This window comes from Mesoplodon mirus (genome assembly GCF_964341445.2).
Source record: "Mesoplodon mirus genome assembly, chromosome: 18".
NCBI lineage: Eukaryota > Metazoa > Chordata > Mammalia > Artiodactyla > Ziphiidae > Mesoplodon > Mesoplodon mirus.
This window is the reverse complement of record NC_138994.1, coordinates 5,097,052-5,116,065: the sequence shown is the minus strand read 5'-3', so window position 1 is coordinate 5,116,065 and position 19,014 is coordinate 5,097,052. Positions and strand designations below refer to the sequence as shown.

Genomic DNA, 19,014 nt, shown 5'->3' with positions numbered 1-19,014 from the left:
TTCTTCTTTCCCAATTTGTATTCCTTTTATTTCTTTTTCTTCTCTGATTGCCATGGCTAGGACTTCCAAAGCTATGTTGAATAATAGTGGCGAGAGTGGACATCCTTGTCTTGTTCCTGATCTTAGAGGAAATGCTTTCAGTTTTTCACCTTTGAGAATGAAGTTTGCTGTGGGTTTGTCATATATGGCCTTTATTACATTGAGGTAGGTTCCCTCTATGCCCACTTTCTGGAGACTTTTAATCATAAATAGGTGTTGAATTTTGTCAAAAGCTTTTTCTGCTTCTATTGAGATGATCATATTGTTTTTATTCTTCAATTTGTTAATATGGTGTATCACATTAATTGATTTGCATATATTGAAGAATCCTTGCATTCCTGGGATAAATCCCACTTGATCATGATGCATGATCCTTTTAATGTGTTGTTAGATTCTGTTGCTAGTATTTTGTTGAGGACTTTTGCTTCTATATTCATCAGTGATATTGGTCTGTAATTTTCTTTTTTTGTAGTATCTTTGGTTTTGGTATCAGGGTGATGGTGGCCTCATAGAATGAGCTTGGGAGTGGTCCTTCCTCTGCAATTTTTGGGAAGAGTTTGAGAAGGATGGGTGTTAGCTTTTCTCTAAATGTTTGATAGAATTCATCTGTGAAGCTATCTGGTCCTGGACTTTTGTTTTTTGGAAGATTTTAAATCACAGTTTCAATTTCATTTCTTGTGATTGGTCTGTTCATATTTTCGATTTCTTCCTGGTTCAGTCTTGGGAAGTTATACCTTTCTAAGAATTTGTCCATGTCTTCCTGGTTGTCCATTTTATGGGCATAGAGTTGCTTGTAGTAGTCTCTTAGGATGTTTTGTATTTCTGCAGTGTCTGTTGTAACTTCTCCTTTTTCACTTCTAATTTTATTGATTTGAGTCCTCTCCCTCTTTGTCTCTAGGTATTTTCTGATTTCCTCTTAGATTTCTTCAGCGATCTCTTTGTTATTTGGTAATGTATTCTTTAGCCTCCATGTGTTTGTGTTTTTTACGTTTTTTTCCCTGTAATTGATATCTAGTCTCATAACGTTGTGGTCAGAAAAGATGCTTGATATGATTTCAATTTTCTTAAATTTACTGAGGCTTGATTTGTGACCCAAGATGTGATCTATCCTGGAGAATGTTTCGTGCACACTTGAGAAGAAAGTGTCATCTGCTGTTTTTGGATGGAATGTCCTATAAATATCAATTAAATCTACCTGGTCTATTGTGTCATTTAAAGCTTGTGTTTCCTTATTAATTTTCTGCTTGGATGATCTGTCCATTGGTGTAAGTGAGGTGTTATAAAGTCCCCCACTATTATTGTGTTACTGCCGATTTCCTCTTTTATAGCTGTTAGCTGTTTCCTTATATATTGAGGTGCTCCTATGTTGGGTGCCTATATATTTATAATTGTTATATCTTCCTCTTGGATTGATCCTTTGATCATTATGTACTGTCCTTCCTTGTCTCTTGTAACATTTTTTATTTTCAAGTCTATGTTATCTGATATGAGTATAGCTACTCCAGCTTTCTTTTGATTTCCATTTGCATGGAAAATCTTGTTCCATCCCCTCACTTTCAGTCTGTATGTGTCCCTAGGTCTGAAGTGGGTCTCTTGCAGACGGCATATAGATGGGTCTTGTTTTCGTATCCATTCAGCGAGGCTGTGTCTTTTGGTTGGAGCATTTAATCCATTCACCTTTAAGGTAATTATCGATATGTAAGTTCCTATGACCATTTTCTTAGTTGTTACGGGTTTGTTTTTGCAGGTCCTTTTCTCCTCTTGTGTTTCCCACTCAGAGAAGTTCCTTTAGCGTTTGCTGTGGAGCTGGTTGGGTGGTGCTGACTTCTCTGGGCTTTTGCTTGTCTGCAAAGCTTTTGGTTTCTCCCTCGAAGCTGAACTGATTCATTTTCAGTGGAAGTGGTGTTGGTGTTGGTACTTTCCCATGATCCGTTGCACATTTGTCTCATGATCGATGTGCCAACAAACTAAACCTGATATCAGAAAATTGGTTGGTGATCATGGAATAAAGGCAAAGGCTGTGAATAGCCTCAAAAGGCATGTTTCTAGGGAGTGTGAAAGTTGCTCCAGTACCAAGTACCACTCTGTTGTGATGAGAATTACCATCTCTGCCACATGGCATCTGTTGCACAATATACTGTTGTGTGTTCCATGCCCCACCTATTTTCCACTTTCGCCAGGTGCTTCCATGTACATCCACCTGCAAGCCCTAAGCTAGTCTCTCTGCCTAGGCTGTGAATCCTCGAGGGGAGAAGAGGCTTACTCATATTTGTACCTGGATGACACTAAGTCTCGTAATTTCTAGTGACCAGAGGGGCAGATGGAAGGATAGATGGACTGGGTGGATGCATGAATGAAAAGAAATTCCAGTTGCTCAGGCTCTGCCTGGGTTTCCAGAGTCTAAGCTCCTGACCCCATTTGGGAGATGTTAAGGGTCTCACTCTGAATCATTACTAATTTGTTCTTTAGCTTTTATTTAATTTCTTTGCATTCAAAACTGTGTGTGTCTGTTACCACTGATACTACTTTCCTCCTCTCAAATACTGATTATAAAGAAATATATACATTTGAAAAAGTAGTATATTATCTATTCTGTTAATTTAAAGTCAGTATTTATCAAGGGGGAGATGGTTGGGGGAGGGATGGAGTGGGAGGTTGGGGTTAGCAGATGTAAGCTATTACATACAGAATGGATAAACAACAAGGTCCTACTGTATAGCACAGGGAACTATATTCAATATCCTATGATAAACCATAATGGAAAAGAATAGTAAAAAAAAGAATGTATAACTGAATCACTTCGCTGTACAGCAGAAATTAACACAACGTTGTAAATCAAATATAATTCAATTAAAAAAATTGGGAATAAAATCAGTATTTATAATGTGTAGTCTATAAATCTCTTTTTAACTATATAGGGGATCACCCTACAAAGTTCAATGGCTTCCCATATTACACAGAGTAAAAGCCAGAGTCTTTGCAAGACAAAGCCGTCTGCACTGCATTGCCATTTACCTCTGACTTCCTTTCCTACCATTCTCCCTTCCGTCCTTCAGCACCAGCTCTGGGTCACCCGCTGCTCCACCCACTCTCACACCTCTGGACCTTTGCCCTTGGAAGGTCCCTCACCCCATTCAACTATCATTTCCAGGAAGCCAGTCTTAATTACTCTATACACAAATGCACCGTCCCCAACACCAACCCTAAATCCAGGTCCCTTCATTTGTCTCCATAGCATGGATCATCCTCTGACATGCTCTCTTCACCTCTGGCCCCCTCCTCTGAATTTAATTTCCATGAGGGCAGAAACTTAGGGTTTTTTTTTTCTGTTTTTTTTTGGGGGGCGGTGCTTACTGCTGTATCCCCAGTGCCTACAACAAGGTCTGGCACACACTTAAAGTATTTATAAATATTGTGAATAAGTGAATGAATGAATGAGTGAGTGAGTGAATGAATGAATGAGTAGAACATCAAATATCCTACAAGACTCATACTAAACAATAGCAGTCCCTGGTCTCCCCACTCCTGAATCTTCCTCTCCAAAATCATTTAACTGTTTCTGGCATTAACCTGTACATTTCTAAAGAACATGCTTGTACTGCTATTTCTTGATTATGCAACTTAAGATATTAAAGACCCAAATTCCTATTGTGGAAGATGATATAGGATTCTTATACAACCCGAGACCCCCAGTCCCCACTTCTTCACCTTCCTAGTAGAATTATATCACATTATCTTATAATTTACGTATATGGCTCTTGTCTATATCCCTCTAGATGCACTGATACAATTGGATGTATCAATACAATTGATTGATGTAATACAATCCCTCTAGATACAATTCTAGCTAGAATGAAGCTCCATAAACAGAAATTTGTGTCTGTTTTGCTCGCTGAAGTATCCTTATGACTTAGAACAATGTCACACTCATAGTAGGCACTGAATAAATATTTGTGGAATAAATGAATTAATTCTCAGCGTTATAGTATGTGACTTGCCCACAAGTCACTCATTACTGCATTCTCAGGATGCACTGGCTGTCCCCCACGTCCCTTCGGGTTGCCTGGCTGGTTGGGCACTGCACTGGCATGTGGCCACCACCAGATAACATCTAATAACTCCCTTTCACCCAGTTGTACTTGGGAATCTCTCCTCTATATCCTGAACTTTTCATTAACACTTACACTGACTGATTTACAATTACTGACATTAATCAGCTTCTCCAACTAGGCTACAGCCTCCTTGGCATCATGGAGTGTCTTATTCATCTCTGAGCCCCATAGTCTTTCACAGCATCAGACTTATTGTAATAGATTCTCAAGAAGTTCTGAATGAAGGACACACAGCCCTGCTTGCCACTTTCAAGCAAGAGAGAAACAACTTCCTGTCCCAGGGGAGCCCTTATGACAAGACACTCTCATTATTTACAGAAATAAAGTGAGGATCAACTGATTTTCCTCTCACTATACACTTCCCAGGGCTAACTAATGCCAGGTCATTTCATTCACTTCATTTTTCAACCATTTCGCTTCTTTCTATTCCTTTTCCTTGCTCAAGTCTCCATCAAAAATAAAAATAAAACTTGGGCTTCCCTGGTGGTGCAGTGGTTAAGAATCCACCTGCCAATGCAGGGGACACGGGTTCAAGCCCTGGTCCGGGAAGACCCCACATGCCACGGAGCAACTAAGTCCGTGCGCCGCAACTACTGAGCCTGCACTCTAGAACCCGCGAGCCACAACTACTGAAGCCCGCATGCCTAGAGCCCGTGCTCCACAACAAGAGAAACCACCACAATGAAAAGCTGGCACACTGCGACAAAGGGTAGCCCCTGCTTGCCACAACTAGAGAAAGCCCACACGCAGCAACAAGGACCCACCGCAGCCATAAAAAAATAAATAAATAAAAGTTAAAAAATAAAAATAAATTTCAACTAAGAGTTAAATCAGTCAGAGCATCATGGCTTCCTTCAAAGTTAGAAATGCTGCCTTTATGAAATGTCTGATTCAACATTAAGCTCTGTAGGCATGGCGGCGTTTGCGGATTTGGACCTGTGGGAGGGTTCCGACCTGAAGGCGCTGCACCGGCTCGTGGAGAATGCCACTCACCTGGGCTATTCAGTTGTCACCATCAATCATGTTGTTGAATTTAAGGAAAAGAAACAGGAAATTGAAAAACCAGTAGCTGTTTCTGAACTCTTTACAACTTTGCCAATTGTACAGGGAAAATCAAAACCAATTAAGATTTTAACTAGACTGACAATTATCGTTTCAGATCCATCTCACTGCAATGTTTTGAGAGCAACTTCTTCAAGAGTCCGGCTGTATGATATCGTTGCAGCTTTTTGAAGACAGAAAAACTTTTTCATATTGTTTGTAAACATTTAGATGTGGATTTAGTCTGCATAAGTGTAACAGAGAAGCTACCATTTTACTTCAAAAGACCCCCTATGAAAGTGGCAATTGAGTGAGGTGTGGGCTTTGAACTTGTCTATAGCCTCCCTGTCAAAGACTCCACAATGAGAAGGTACACAATTTCCAATGCCCTCAATTTGATGAAGGTCTGCAAAGGAAAGAATGTAATTCTATCTAGTGCTGCTGAAAGGCCTTTAGAAATAAGAGGCCCATACGATGTGGCAAACTTACAGTTGCAATTTGGGCTGTTGGAAAGTGACACCAAGGCTGCAGTGTCCACCAACTGCCAAGCGGTGCTTCTGCATGGAGGGAGAAACTAGAAAAACTGCTTTTGGAATTATTTTCACGGTGAAGAAATCTTGGACATCAGAAGTAGATGATGATTCTCTTCCAGCCTGCAAGAAAGCCAAGTGTGAGGGCTGAAACGAGTCCCCCTTCTCTGTCAACACTCTCTTCTGCCATTTGAGAATCCATCAGCCACAACAGAATTGGAACCTCCTTATGATTCACTATTTTCACTTGGAGCTACATATCAGTAGTCTGTAAAAGCAGTCTTATAGGGCTTCCCTGGTGGCGCAGTGGTTGAGAGTCCGCCTGCCAATGCAGGGGACATGGGTTCGTGCCCCAATCCGGGAAGATCCCACATGCTGCGAAGCGGCTGGGCCCGTGAGCCATGGCCGCTGAGCCTGCGCGTCCGGAGCCTGTGCTCCGCAACGGGAGAGGCCACAACAGTGAGAGGCCCGCGTACCGCTAAAAAAAAAAAAAAAAAAGCAGTCTTATATTCAAGCCATTAAAATAACAAAACCTGAGAGATTAAGATGGCGAAGTAGAAGGATGTGCTCTCACTCCATCTTGCGAGAACACCGGAATCACAACTAACTGCTGAGTAGTCATCCACAGGAAGACACTGGAACTCACCAAGGAGGATACCCCACAACCAGAGACAAAGGAGAAGCCACAATGAGATGGTAGGAGGGGCACAATCACAGTAAAATCAAATCCCATAACTGCTGGGTGGGTGACTCACAAACTGGAGAACGCTTATACCACAGAAGTCCACCCACTGGAGTGAAGGCTCTGAGCTCCACATCAGGCTTCCCAACCCAGGGGTACAGCAGTGGGAGGAGGAATTCCTAGAGAATCAGACTTTGAAGGCTAGTGGGATTTGACTGCAGGACTTCAACAGGACTGGGGGAAACAGAGACTCCACTCTTGGAGGGCACACACAAAGCAGTGTGTGCGTCGGGACCCAGCGGAAGGAGCAATGACCCCATAGGACTGAACCAGGGCTACCTGCTGGTGTTGGAGGGTCTCCCGCAGAGGCGGGGTGTGGCTGTGTCTCACCAAGAGGACAAGGACACTGGCAGCAGAAGTTCTGGGAAGTACTCCTTGGCGTGAGTCCTCCCAGAGTCTGCCATTATCCCCACCAAAGAGCCCGGGTAGGCTCCAGTGTTGAGTCACCTTAGGTCAAACAACCAACAGGGAGGGAACCCAGCCCCACCCATCCGCAGACAGGGGGATTAAAGTTTTACTGAGCTCTGCTAACCAGGGCAAAAGCCAGCTCTACCTACGACCACTCCCTCCCATCAGGAAACTTGCACAAGCCTCTTAGATAGCCTCATCCACCAGAGGGCAGACAGCAGAAGCAAGAAGAACTACAATCCTGCAGCCTGTGGAACAAAAACCACATTGACAGAAAGACAGACAAGATGAAAAGGCAGAGGGCTATGTACCAGATGAAGGAACAAGATAAAACCCCCCAAAAACAACTAAAGTGGAGATAGGTAACCTTCCAGAAAAAGAACTCAGAATAATGATAGTGAAGATGATCCAGGACCTTGGAAAAAGAATGGAGGCAAAGATAGAGAAGATGCAAGAAATGTTTAACAAAGACCTAGAAGAATTAAAGAACAAACAGAGATGAACAAAACAATAACTGAAATGAAAACTACACTAGAAGAATCAATAGCAGAATAATTGAGGCAGAAGAACGGATAAGCGACCTGGAGGACAGAATGGTGGAATTCACTGCTGTGGAACAGAATAAAGAAAAAAGAATGAAAAGAAATGAAGACAGCCTAAGAGACCTCTGGGACAACATTAAACACTACAACATTTGCATTATAGGGGTCCCAGAAGGAGAAGAGAGAGAGAAAGGACCCGAGAAAATATTTGAAGAGATTATAGTCGAAAACATCCCTATCATGGGAAAGGAAATAGCCACCCAAGTCCAGGAAGCACAGAGAGTCCCATACAGGATAAACCCAAGGAGAAACACGCCGAGACACATAGTAATCAAATTGGCAAAAATTAAAGACAAAAATTATTGAAAGCAACAAGGGGAAAATGACAAATAATATACAAGGGAACTCCCATAAGGTTAACAGCTGATTTCTCAGCAGAAACTCTACGAGCCAGAAGGGGGTGGCACAGTATATTTAAAGAGATGAAAGGGAAGAACCTACAGCCAAGATTACTCCACCCGGGAAGAATCTCATTCAGATTCGATGGAGAAATCAAAAGCTTTACAGAGAAGCAAAAGCTAAGAGAATTCAGCACCGTCAAACCAGCTCTACAACAAATGCTAAAGGAACTTCTCTAAGTGGGAAACACAGGAGAAGAAAAGGACATATAAAAAAAAAACCCATAACAATTAAGAAAATGGTAATAGGAACATACATATCAATAATTACCTTAAATGGGAATGGATTAAATGCTCCAAACAAAAGACACAGGCTCACTGAATGGATACAAAAACAAGACCCATATATATGCTGTCTAAAAGAGACCCACTTCAGGGCTTCCCCGGTGGTGCAGTGGTTGAGAGTCCGCCTGCCGATGCAGGGGACACAGGTTCATGCCCCAATCCGGGAAGATCCCACATGCCGCGGAGCGGCTGGGCCCATGAGCCATGGCCGCTGAGCCTGCGCGTCCAGAGCCTGTGCTCCACAACGGGAGAGGCCACAACAGTGAGAAGCCCGCGTACAGCCAAAAAAAAAAAAAAAAAACCACAGCATAAAAGTCAGTAACTCAATATTCTCTCATTCAGTCACAGGATCTTAAAATGTTATTCAAAGCAAAAAAGAAAGGTATCATCTACCAAGCAATCAGTAAATTGCACAGAGTGGAAGGTTTTTTTGTTTTTTGGTTTTTTGCTGCACCTGGCAGCTTGCAGGATCTTAGTTCCCCAACCAGGGATCGAACCTGGCCCCAGCAGTGAAAGTGCCAAGTCCTAACCACTGGACTGCCAGGGAATTCCAATGAAAGGTCCATGTTTAAGAGAAAGAACTCTGGAGGAAAATCCTACAAACAAAGACCAGGAAACTAACCAATCTGACATGAGAAGATGAGCACATGTTTTACTTAATAAAAATCTAGAGATTTACAAATGCCATATAAGTAATAATCCTCATTTTCAATGTTCTCTAAACTCTACAAAAATGGAAGATGTAATTCTTTTGAACAGTCACCCAAGTTGTAGTCATATTCCTCTGTGCCTCAACTTATGTAATCATTTTGCCAACAAGCCCATTTTATACATTCCCACCTTCCTGTATTTTTACAGCTGTCAAAGGAAGTTACTTTCACTTCTAAACACTCTAAAATAGAGGCTTAATTATTTAGCTTAGCCTTCCCTCCCCCCACAAAAAGAAGCCACTGAAGAAGAGATATTTCTCTTTTCAACTTCTGAAGTTGCTCCCCATTCATAATTGGATTCAGAATAAATCTTGGTCAAAGCATACCAGTAAATTAGAGCAAAGTCACTTTCAAATGAAATGAATTTTAAGTGACACATTCAAATACATTAAGGATTAAGTTCTTTCAAGTGAAATAACTCTAAGTGTGGAAGAATGAAGTTTAGCCAAATACTAGGCTAAGACTCAGGATAAAAAATGAAGTAGACGTAGCCCTTGTCTGAGAAGCTTACAGTCTAGGATAATATATATGTATAGAAACACAAAGGTATAATGTGTAAACATCATGTGTAGATATTGAACAAGATTATTTAAAATTTACATATAAGCATTAGAGTTGGAAAGTATGCAGTTCAGCACTAAATTGATTCCAAGTTCAAAAATTCAAGTTAATCATATTCCCATATTATGTGATATCACGAAGTTACAATCCTGAATTTGGCACACTCCTTCTGACTCTGTAAGCAAGTAATAGTCTGTTTTCATTTCTAGGGCAACAAAATGGATTCACTCTGTCTCAGGGGGTTGCTACTTGTGAGTGACTAATAATTTACAGCCATAATGTCAAGTTGCTGGGTGGGAAGTGCAAGTTTAACTAGTACTTCGTAAGATCTCTGGAGATGTGGTTACATGTCAAAAGGTATAACTAAAAACACATTTGCCTATAGGTTCCCAAGATTTCATTTGTGATGCCATTTCTGATAAACCATGAAGAGTACATCACTGGGTCTCAGGCTGTACACTGAGAAATGAAATTCAAAGAGAAAGCTTTTTTGAAAAGGGAAGAGCTAAAACTCCTGGTTGATGTGCAGGGCAGAGACCCAGTGTCATGATTTGGGGGTCAGAGCAACCCTCTGTCCTTTTTGTTTTCACGGTAAGCAGCAGGGTTGTGTTGTCTATAGAAGGCACTGCAGACCCAGATCCTATCTTGGCCATCTCCTGGCTGTGTGGCCTTGAATAAGTCCCTTAACATCCTCACCCTCAGATTGCTCTTCTGTAAAATGGGATAAAAAGATCCACTTTAAGAGGTTGCCACAAAGGTTAAAAATAATGTCTGTAGTTCAATTGCCCAAGGTCTAGAACATATTAAGTACACAATAACTACTAATGATTCAAACAAGGAGAAGAGCAGAAAAAAACGCTTGTAACGCTGGTAATAGTTTAAAGGAATCCTTGGTAAAAATCTCCCTATAATGCTGGGGCCCCTGGCATTTCCACTTAACAAGTTTCCATCCTCTCAAGAAATGGGACAAATGGATGGATTATGGCCCCTCTCTTCAAGCTGAGTCTGCATTGGATTGCTGCTTCCTTTCTATATCTATTGTGAATGAGAATTTGTAAATTCTGCAAATTTCTTCCTTAAAAACCCCTTTATTTAGACATCCCACTTGCTTGCTCTTTGTGAAGTGTATAAGTTAGGAGAAAATATGTCCCTTGGCATATCTCCCTTCTATAAAAAGGTAAAAGGAAGTTGTAGTTGGATTTCACTCTGAGTTCATCATTCCTGTTCCTAGGAAAGCGATTTAAAAAAAAAAAAAGGGTCACAAGATCCTTCCATTTGCCAGAACTGATACTCTAGAGGTCTGACATGGGCTTCAAGTGGAACCTCTCTGCATTTGCCCCCAAATCACCAGTGGGCACAGCTGGTTCTAGCTGTTCACAGGACTATGCACAGAATTGAAGAACCTCACCTTCAGGGAGGCTGGAGTCAGAGCAGATAATATCTGGATATTTGGGGGTTAAGGGGTTGAGGATACGAGCACTGATACAATTTCAATAAACAAAAAGATCAATTGTTTTCTGATACACTAGCAAAGTTGGCGGTAGAGTAATGAACTATCAGACAAGGCTCCTGATTTCATGGAGTTTACTAGGAAGGTCAAACTTCATGTAAAGGAAGACCTGCTGGAAATACTATCATATTCTACTCAAAAATAGCATTTTTCAATATTTAAGAGGTCTTCTTTCTGAATCAGAAAAAGAGAAACCATGCAACAACCTAATGACAAGACTTTCAAATCTCTTAAAATTTAAATTCCAGTATCAATCTGGAAAATGCGTTTGTTCCCCACCTTCCACCAGTGCGTTTCACAACAGTTTCTGAAATGATGTTCTGCTAGAAGATACACTACATCATGATCAGATGGTTTATATTGAGTTTTCTAAAGGAAACAGGTAGGAAATATGAGTGAACTTTAAGAAGCTTAAGACTTAGGAAGAAATATTCATTAGTTTATTCATTATTTTATCCATTCAGGAGTCACTCTTTGCTTTCCTACTGTGCATAAGACACTGGGCAGTGCTGAGAATACAAGCAATAGAATAATTTGGAGATGAAAAATGTCTTATGACAACTTATCTGTACTCCACCCAGATTTCTTCTTTCTATCACAAATATGTAATGGGAACAATTATTCAATTAGTTCTATACCAATGAATTGTCAATGTGCATAAACCATTTTCTTGTTGAGCTGGCCAAAAAAGGTTGGGGTGAGGGGAGACCTATTTTGAATGGAGTGAGTGAACTTTTCAACAGCAACACCCATTCAGTGACCTATAAAAGGTTAGCCTTCCTGTCTTGCTGACACTGCACCATCCCTGGCTGTGGGTCTCTTGAACAGCACCATGTCACTCTCCGTGCGCACCTCTGGGCTGCCCCAGTGGCTGTCCTCCCAAAGTGGGAGAGCCAAGGGCATTTCTGCCTCAAGCATCGGAAGCAGCTACGGGGGAAGTGCCTTTGGCTTTGGAGGCAGCTGTGGGGGAGGCTTTTCAGCTGCTTCCATGTTTGCTTCTAGTTCTGGCTTTGGTGGTGGCTCTGGAAGTTTCTTTGCAGGAGGAGTGGGCGCTGGTTATGGAGGAGCCAGGGGAGGTGGCTTTGGGAGCCTGGGGATTGGATTTGGGGGAAGCCCAGGAGGGGGCTCTCTAGGGATTCTCTCTGGCAATGATGGAGGCCTTCTTTCTGGATCAGAAAAGGAAACTATGCAAAATCTTAATGACAGACTGGCTTCCTACCTGGATAAGGTTCGAACTCTAGAAGAGGCTAACACTGACCTAGAAAACAAAATTCGAGAATGGTACGAAACACAAGGATCTGGGACTGGAGACCCCAGGTCACAGAATGATTATAGTAAATATCATCTGTTGATTGAAGACCTCAGGAATAAGGTAACAAAATGGCTTTTTAGAGGGGCTTTCGGAATTATTTTTTACTTTTCTTTTCTGCTATTTCAATATTTTACAGTCATAAATCACCTAAAGCTTAGATATCTTTCCATTCAACTGTATTTGGAATAATTTCTCATCTTAAGATATTTAGTTTCATTTTATCATTGACCATAGAGTGATTGTTTTTTACACTACCTTTTCTGGGGGAAATGTATGTTTCTTGATTTTTAAATAATATCCTCTATACATATTTTCTTTTAAAAGCTAACTGCCTTAAACCCTTAATAAAACAGCATTATAACGTCACCTAAAATTTTCCTGTCAAAGATATACTTGCAAAACACTCTCTTTTACGACCTCACTTTGTGTGTCTCCCCCTATTTGGCCAGATCATTTCTGACAGTACTGCAAATGCCCAGCTGCTCTTGCAGATCGACAATGCAAGACTGGCTGCCGAAGACTTCAGAATGAAGTGAGTAGAATAAAAGAAAGACTAATGATGACTGACATGCCCCCGTATCTCTTCTTTTTCTCTATTTCCCTGCCTTCCTTGATGGCAAATATTTCCAACCTTCTGCAGTTCACATGCTCCATACATTTGTTTTGGTAAATTCACATTGGGCATTCTATTAGAAAGTAACTAGATTCAAACACAATTCACATTACATGTCCTTAGTTATAAAGTACTTAAACCCAGGGCTATGGATTGCCATATTCGACATCTGTTATTGACTCATGTTGCGACATGATAATTCCACCAGTGTCCTAAACCTCAATCTTCCATGCATCAAAATGAATTACTAATGTTTTTGCCTGGGCGTTAAATGAAGTGACCTTTTTCCCGATGACACATACAACTAAAATATTAACCAGGCATTAATTTTTATATTGCCTCCTCCTTTCCCATACACCACCCTCAGACATAAGGAGAAAATACTAACATCATTTTTGCTCTGCAAAATTTCCTCACAGGATGTTGCAGTGGTGATGATCCTGAGCCTTAGTACGAGTTACTAAAGAAGTATCACTGTTTTAAATTAAACCATGAATAAAGGTTAAGCAAGATGACTAATTATTATCTAATTTTCAACCGCTTTTAGGATGCCATCAGAAACTCCACCTGGAGAGGGGCTGCTACTTACTGTTCATAGCCAAGGCAGCCAGCCAGAGGGGAAGAGGTAGCCTGGGATGCGGTGCTATTGCGGTTCATCGCTGGTAGAAAAGTATCACTTCCTAATTTTTTCACTTCTCTCCCACTGAGTAGTAACCTATCATTTAAAAAAAGGAAAAGAAAAAGTTGGAAAAGCAAAAACAGTCTCATGCATTACAATGCTGCTAAATTTATATGTAAAACAGCCCTGGAGATCGCAGGGGGCTTATTCAAATGGGTGTGTTGATTCCCTGGACTGTTTTGCACTTGGTTTTCAGATACGAAAATGAGCTGGCCCTGTGCCAGAACGTGGAGGCCGACATCAACGGCCTGCGCAAGGTGCTGGACGAGATGACCCTGGCCAGAGCCGACCTGGAGATGCAGATCGAGATCCTGAATGAGGAGCTGGCCTACCGGAAGAAGAATCACGAGGAGGTGAGCCAGAAAGCACAGTTCTCTAAGCTGCTTTTTTCTACCAGACTCAAAAATTACAATTTCAAATTTATAAATCTGGAGTTAGAAGAGATATGCATGATACACTATCCCCCTGTTAAGATGACCAGTTGTTTTGAAGTTGTGGTGGTGGTTTCTGTTTAAGTTTAACACGTTTGAGGCACTTTTTGATTTTGTCATTTTTATCATTTGGTAAGGACAATCAGAATTTTAATTGTCCTGATTTAGTGATTTCTTAAAATATAGTATTTTTATTTATTAGCTAGGAAAAAAATGTTAAAAGGCTGACCTTGCACTATCTAGTCAAAAAAATTCTGGAAGGATTGAAGAATTAATCCTTTTTGTCATAGAAAATAAAAGGAGATACTTATCAAGAAAAAGATATAGTATTTTTAGAGTTCAAAAATAAAAGTCTACCAATAATACATACTGTTATACATGTTAGAGAAACGAATTATAGCCAGTGTAATACACACACGGAACTCTGATATTCCGCAATGTATATAAGCAATCACACATGACCCTGGCACTAGGCTCCTTAAGAGCTTTCCACTGTAAAGCAATGACTATGGTACAAACAGTGGGCAAGCCCAGGGACCGTCTGCAGCCCTCCATTTGGCAGCTGTAGTTGAAAACCCCGGGTACCTTTCCACCAGGCCTTCCCTTCTTGTAAAGGTTGTGGAGCCCCAAGAAGCGGGGCCAACTCATCCATCAGGCATGGTAGGCACAGCACCCAGGACTCGCGGTGAGTTTAGGGGCCCGTGAAAGTGTCTTAAGTTCTTTCAAAATCAGAATAAAAATACGAATTTAAGGTTAAAAATGTTTGAATATATTGTATTGATAGGTTTGTCTTTATACCAAATATGTTTTGTGGAGGAAGAGGCCCACGAAAGTCACAATGGGCCCCTGCGCCCCTCTCTCTCACTCGCTGTCCCCAGGAGCTCCAAAGCTTCCGGGCCGGCGGCCCAGGCCAGGTCAGCGTAGAAATGGACGCTGCCCCCGGAGTGGACCTCACGAGCCTCCTTAACAACGTGCGGGGGCAGTACGAAGCCATAGCCCAGCAGAATCGGGAGGACGTGGAAGCCTGGTTCATTGAAAAGGTACCACTCACAAAGACAAAAGGCGTTGATACGCTTGCATTAAAGACCGGGGAGAGGGGCAGGGCTGGCTCACGTGCCCTCCCCGCTCTTTGCTGTGGCAGAGCGCCGAGCTCAGGAAGGAGATCAGCAGCAACACCGAGGAGCTTCAGTCCAGCAAGAGCGTGGTCACCGACCTGCGGCGCGCGCTTCAAACCCTGGAGATCGAGCTCCAGTCCCAGCTCGCCACGGTACGGCGCGCGCCAAAAGACGCGGCTTCCTTTCGCCTTGCAAAGGAAATGTTGCATCCAAATTAGTAAGGCCATTGGCTGCCTTCCGCATTTCGGTCCCCTCCATTGTTACGTCTGTGCCATTTCCCTCCCCCGTGCAGAAGAAATCCCTGGAGGACTCGCTGGCCGAAACCGAGGGCGACTACTACGGCCAGCTGTCCCAGGTGCGGCAGCTCCTCGGCAGCCTGGAGGAGCAGCTGCTGCAAGTGCGCGCCGACGCCGAGCGCCAGAGCGCCGACTACCAGTTGCTGCTGAACATCAAGGCCCATCTGGAGCTGGAGATCGAGACCTACCGCCGCCTGCTGGACGGAGAAGCCCAAGGGTGAATAGATAACTGAGGCTGAAAATAACCTCAATGGCTGACGGACCGTGGACACTGATGTAGTTTGGGGGCAATAGAAGTGGGAAGGGTTCTTTAGTTGACAGAAAATAACACATCTAGTAAAGACATGCCTTAGATTTGTTAAATGCTCTACATGTTGCAAAGTGTTGTCACCCGTTATCTTCCCTGATAAAAGTTAATAAAATGCTGGGATGAACAATGGTATGACAGACAGAGACATACTGCAGGTGAGTATTAGAAAAATCAACCGCCCGAGTTCTGATGTTAATGCCCGATGCTGAGAATGACACCAAATCACAGCCACGCAATCACCTCAGACCTACTGTAGCCAACTTTCCAAAAGTAATAACAGCCTGGACTAGTGGGAAGAATTCAGGACTGTAAATCAGGAAACCAGATCTTCCATTAATTGCCAGTTTGCTTCACTTTAAGAGCCCATTTTAGGCAGGGTTTGAAAGCAGAGGTGCACTGCACCAGCTGATTACTCTCAGGGTGCATCATTCAATCATTCTTAATCAAGAAATGTATAATACTTTCTCCAGCTGGCCATTTTTTAAGCTCAGATAGCAAATTCCTTATTCCCTCTCATTCCAGAAAGCATCATGCGATATCAACTCCCTTGTTTTCTTTACAGTGACTGTTTGGATGAAAGTTCCCATGTGACAGCCTCCAACTCTCAAGCACCGTCAACTGATTCCTCCAAAGGTATGCAGATTCCCTAAGAAGCACTTAGAATAAGTCAGAATCACATCTATTAATGACTAAAACTGTAAGATCTCATTGAATATTGCAGTGTTATTACTAATTTAAATTTAAAGTATATTTGTATTCAGAGCAAAAGAAAAATATTTATGCATTCCTGCAGAAAAATGAGTAGTCTGTTCTGTGTTAAAACTTTTGGCAAGCTCAGGAAGGAAAAAAAATCTACAAAGTATTATGAGAATCATAAACACTTTTTAAATTTTAAAAAGAAAAATATTTTAATTTGTGCACAACACTGAATACATTTTATTAAATAAAATGCATTTCATTTAGAATGCAAAAGTCACTTTTGAAAGTTTAAATTTGATGGACTATATCAGTCAATACCTAATTTAGAAACTTAAGTTAAACAACCAATTTTAGATGAATATTTGAAACACTAACTGTTGCCCTCTTTGTTCCATTTTTATCTTTAGACCCTACCAGAGCCCGAAAAATCAAGACAATTGTGCAGGAAGTGGTGAATGGTGAGGTGGTCTCCTCCCAAGTTCAGGAAATTGAAGAACTAATATAAAATTTCACAAGATCTGCCCCATGATTGGGTCCTTAGGAACAAGAAATTTACAAGTAGAAATTATTCCTTTTAGAGTAAGATGATACATTAGTTCAATCTCGATTTCTGTTTGTTTCATTTTCTTTGGATTCCCTATTCACTTTGAGCCTTTTTTGGCCTTCTGAAACAAAATTTAATTACAAATAATTGTGGAAATGTTGGTCTTTATAACAAATCAAAATTGCCTTACATCTTTCTGGACCTAGAGTAGTCTTTTAATAAACTTTCTTCTAGCGACCTGGAACATATTTTTAATCACCGGACTTTGATCAAGTAGCATTGTTTTTAAAAAGTTAATCTTAATAAAAGATGAATGGTAATAATGTGAAGTGTGTACCTCCTTGACTCCAACAATAGTGTCAAGGGCGTAGAGACACGTGTGTGAAATACTAATTATTAGTAGTAGATAAACACTGAGATAAAGATGTTGAAGTGGGAGATTAAGTTAAGAAGATCCTTTTAGAAGTTCTTTCCTTTTTACATCAGCCCATCAAGGTTACAAAAAAAATTGTATCGTTCACTACAGGGGATAACATTTGTCCTGTTCTTTTTCTAACACTTTCTTTCATTCAATCAAGAAACACTTATGAACTCCCATAGTGTGCCCAACTCAAGCCTCGAAGGTGAATAAAGATATGGTCCTTGCCTGGAGGAGTTCCCAATTGAGGGCAGAGATAGACATCTACTGGGAACAGTGATACAGTGAGATAGGGCGGATAGAAGTTCAAAGCATGCTTGGAGGAAGAAAAATTTGTGAGGAGGCAACCAAATGCTTCATACAGAAACCAACCAGGCAGAGAAGGGAGAAAGGGAACACAGGAAGCACATAAGAAAGGACACAGGGGCGTAAACAAACACTGCTTTGATGGCCTTTCTCCTATTGGGCACCAGCAAGGCCCAGGGTGGGGTTTCTCTGGGGTGGAGCAGACCCACAAGTCAATAACAGATGTCATGTTCTGGGTTGAGGCAGAAGGTGGCCAAAGTCTAAGCCTGCGTAGACTGTGGTTCAATCTGGGTTGCCAAATTCAAAACCCTAGAAGGAAAACGAGAGCAAGATGTAACAATTAAGAGCCTGATCTCTGAAGCCAGACTGGGCTCAAATTCTGACCCTAATACTTAATAGCAAGTAACTCCACCTCTTGCCTGCTTCTGTTTCCTGATCTTTAAAGTGGGGTGAATTTGTGAAGATTAAATGAGGTAACATACATAAAACAGGAGGAACAGTCCCTGGCACTTAGAAGTGCTCAATATTTGTGTCCTACTATTATTTACTGTGTGTAACCAAAATGTTATGGAGAAATGAGGGGAACTGATGAGCAAGGATCGTCAAAGGAGCAGAAAGGAGAGGAGAGAGTCAGGCAAGCCTGGAGGCGCTCCAGCACTGGGTGCAAAAGCCCACAGAAGATTATGATGTCATTTTCAGCTGACTTGCTTCTGTATGCAGCTTTCTGAAGTCACACTTCTTTTTAAATTTGCTAGTGACCTCAGATGCTCCATTCATCTTACTTTATTATGCATGGCAATTCAGCTCTCTGTCTAGACCTCACCTTCCAGAACGAATGCTAGGAGAACCTTACCTTTCAGACCTAAAGAGATTATCAAGGTCTTTTCCTGCACAAGCTCCATAGCCCCCAAGTAATAAATGATGCCACTTCCTGGTACTCAAAAGTGGCTGCAAATAGTTACTGCTTTAAACAGCATCTGTTTTCCTTAAAACTACATCTGAATTGTGTGAAACTCCAAGGAGAAAGGGATTTTGCACATGTATAAATTCGGTGGTCATTTCTTAGCTAGTATCCTAGTTTCTCAGCCTTCCCTTCTTTTGGGAATATTTTCTCTCCTGGGCTCCCAAAGGCATCACCTCACTGGAAGCTTTTTCTCAGACTCTTCTTTGTGACTTCTGAATGTTGACTTAATCCTATTGTCTCCTCTCTCTACACTCACTCCCTAGGCGGCCTCAACTAATCCCATGGCTTTAAAGTAACCATCTATGGATGGATGTTACCTAGACTCATTGTGGTGACCACTTCCCAATGTATACAAATATTAAATCATGGGCTCCCCTGGTGGCGCAGTG

At 41.6% G+C, this 19,014-nt stretch overlaps 1 protein-coding gene and 1 pseudogene across 2 annotated transcripts; both read left to right on the top strand.

The window, feature by feature from the left end:
* Positions 1-4,586: 4,586 nt before the first annotated feature.
* On the top strand, positions 4,587-5,910 carry LOC309793296 (ribonuclease P protein subunit p30-like; annotated as a pseudogene). Its single transcript has one exon. The product of its transcript is annotated as a ribonuclease P protein subunit p30-like (transcript).
* Positions 5,911-11,770: 5,860 nt separating this feature from the next.
* LOC309793293 (keratin, type I cytoskeletal 12-like) lies at positions 11,771-16,898 on the top strand (the record flags this gene model as incomplete). Its single annotated transcript, XM_082603735.1, has 8 exons — positions 11,771-12,310; positions 12,700-12,782; positions 13,739-13,895; positions 14,852-15,013; positions 15,115-15,240; positions 15,381-15,601; positions 16,257-16,327; positions 16,801-16,898. The coding sequence occupies 8 exons, from the start codon at positions 11,771-11,773 to the stop codon at positions 16,896-16,898; spliced, it is 1,458 nt and encodes a 485-aa protein (XP_082459861.1).
* Positions 16,899-19,014: the final 2,116 nt, after the last annotated feature.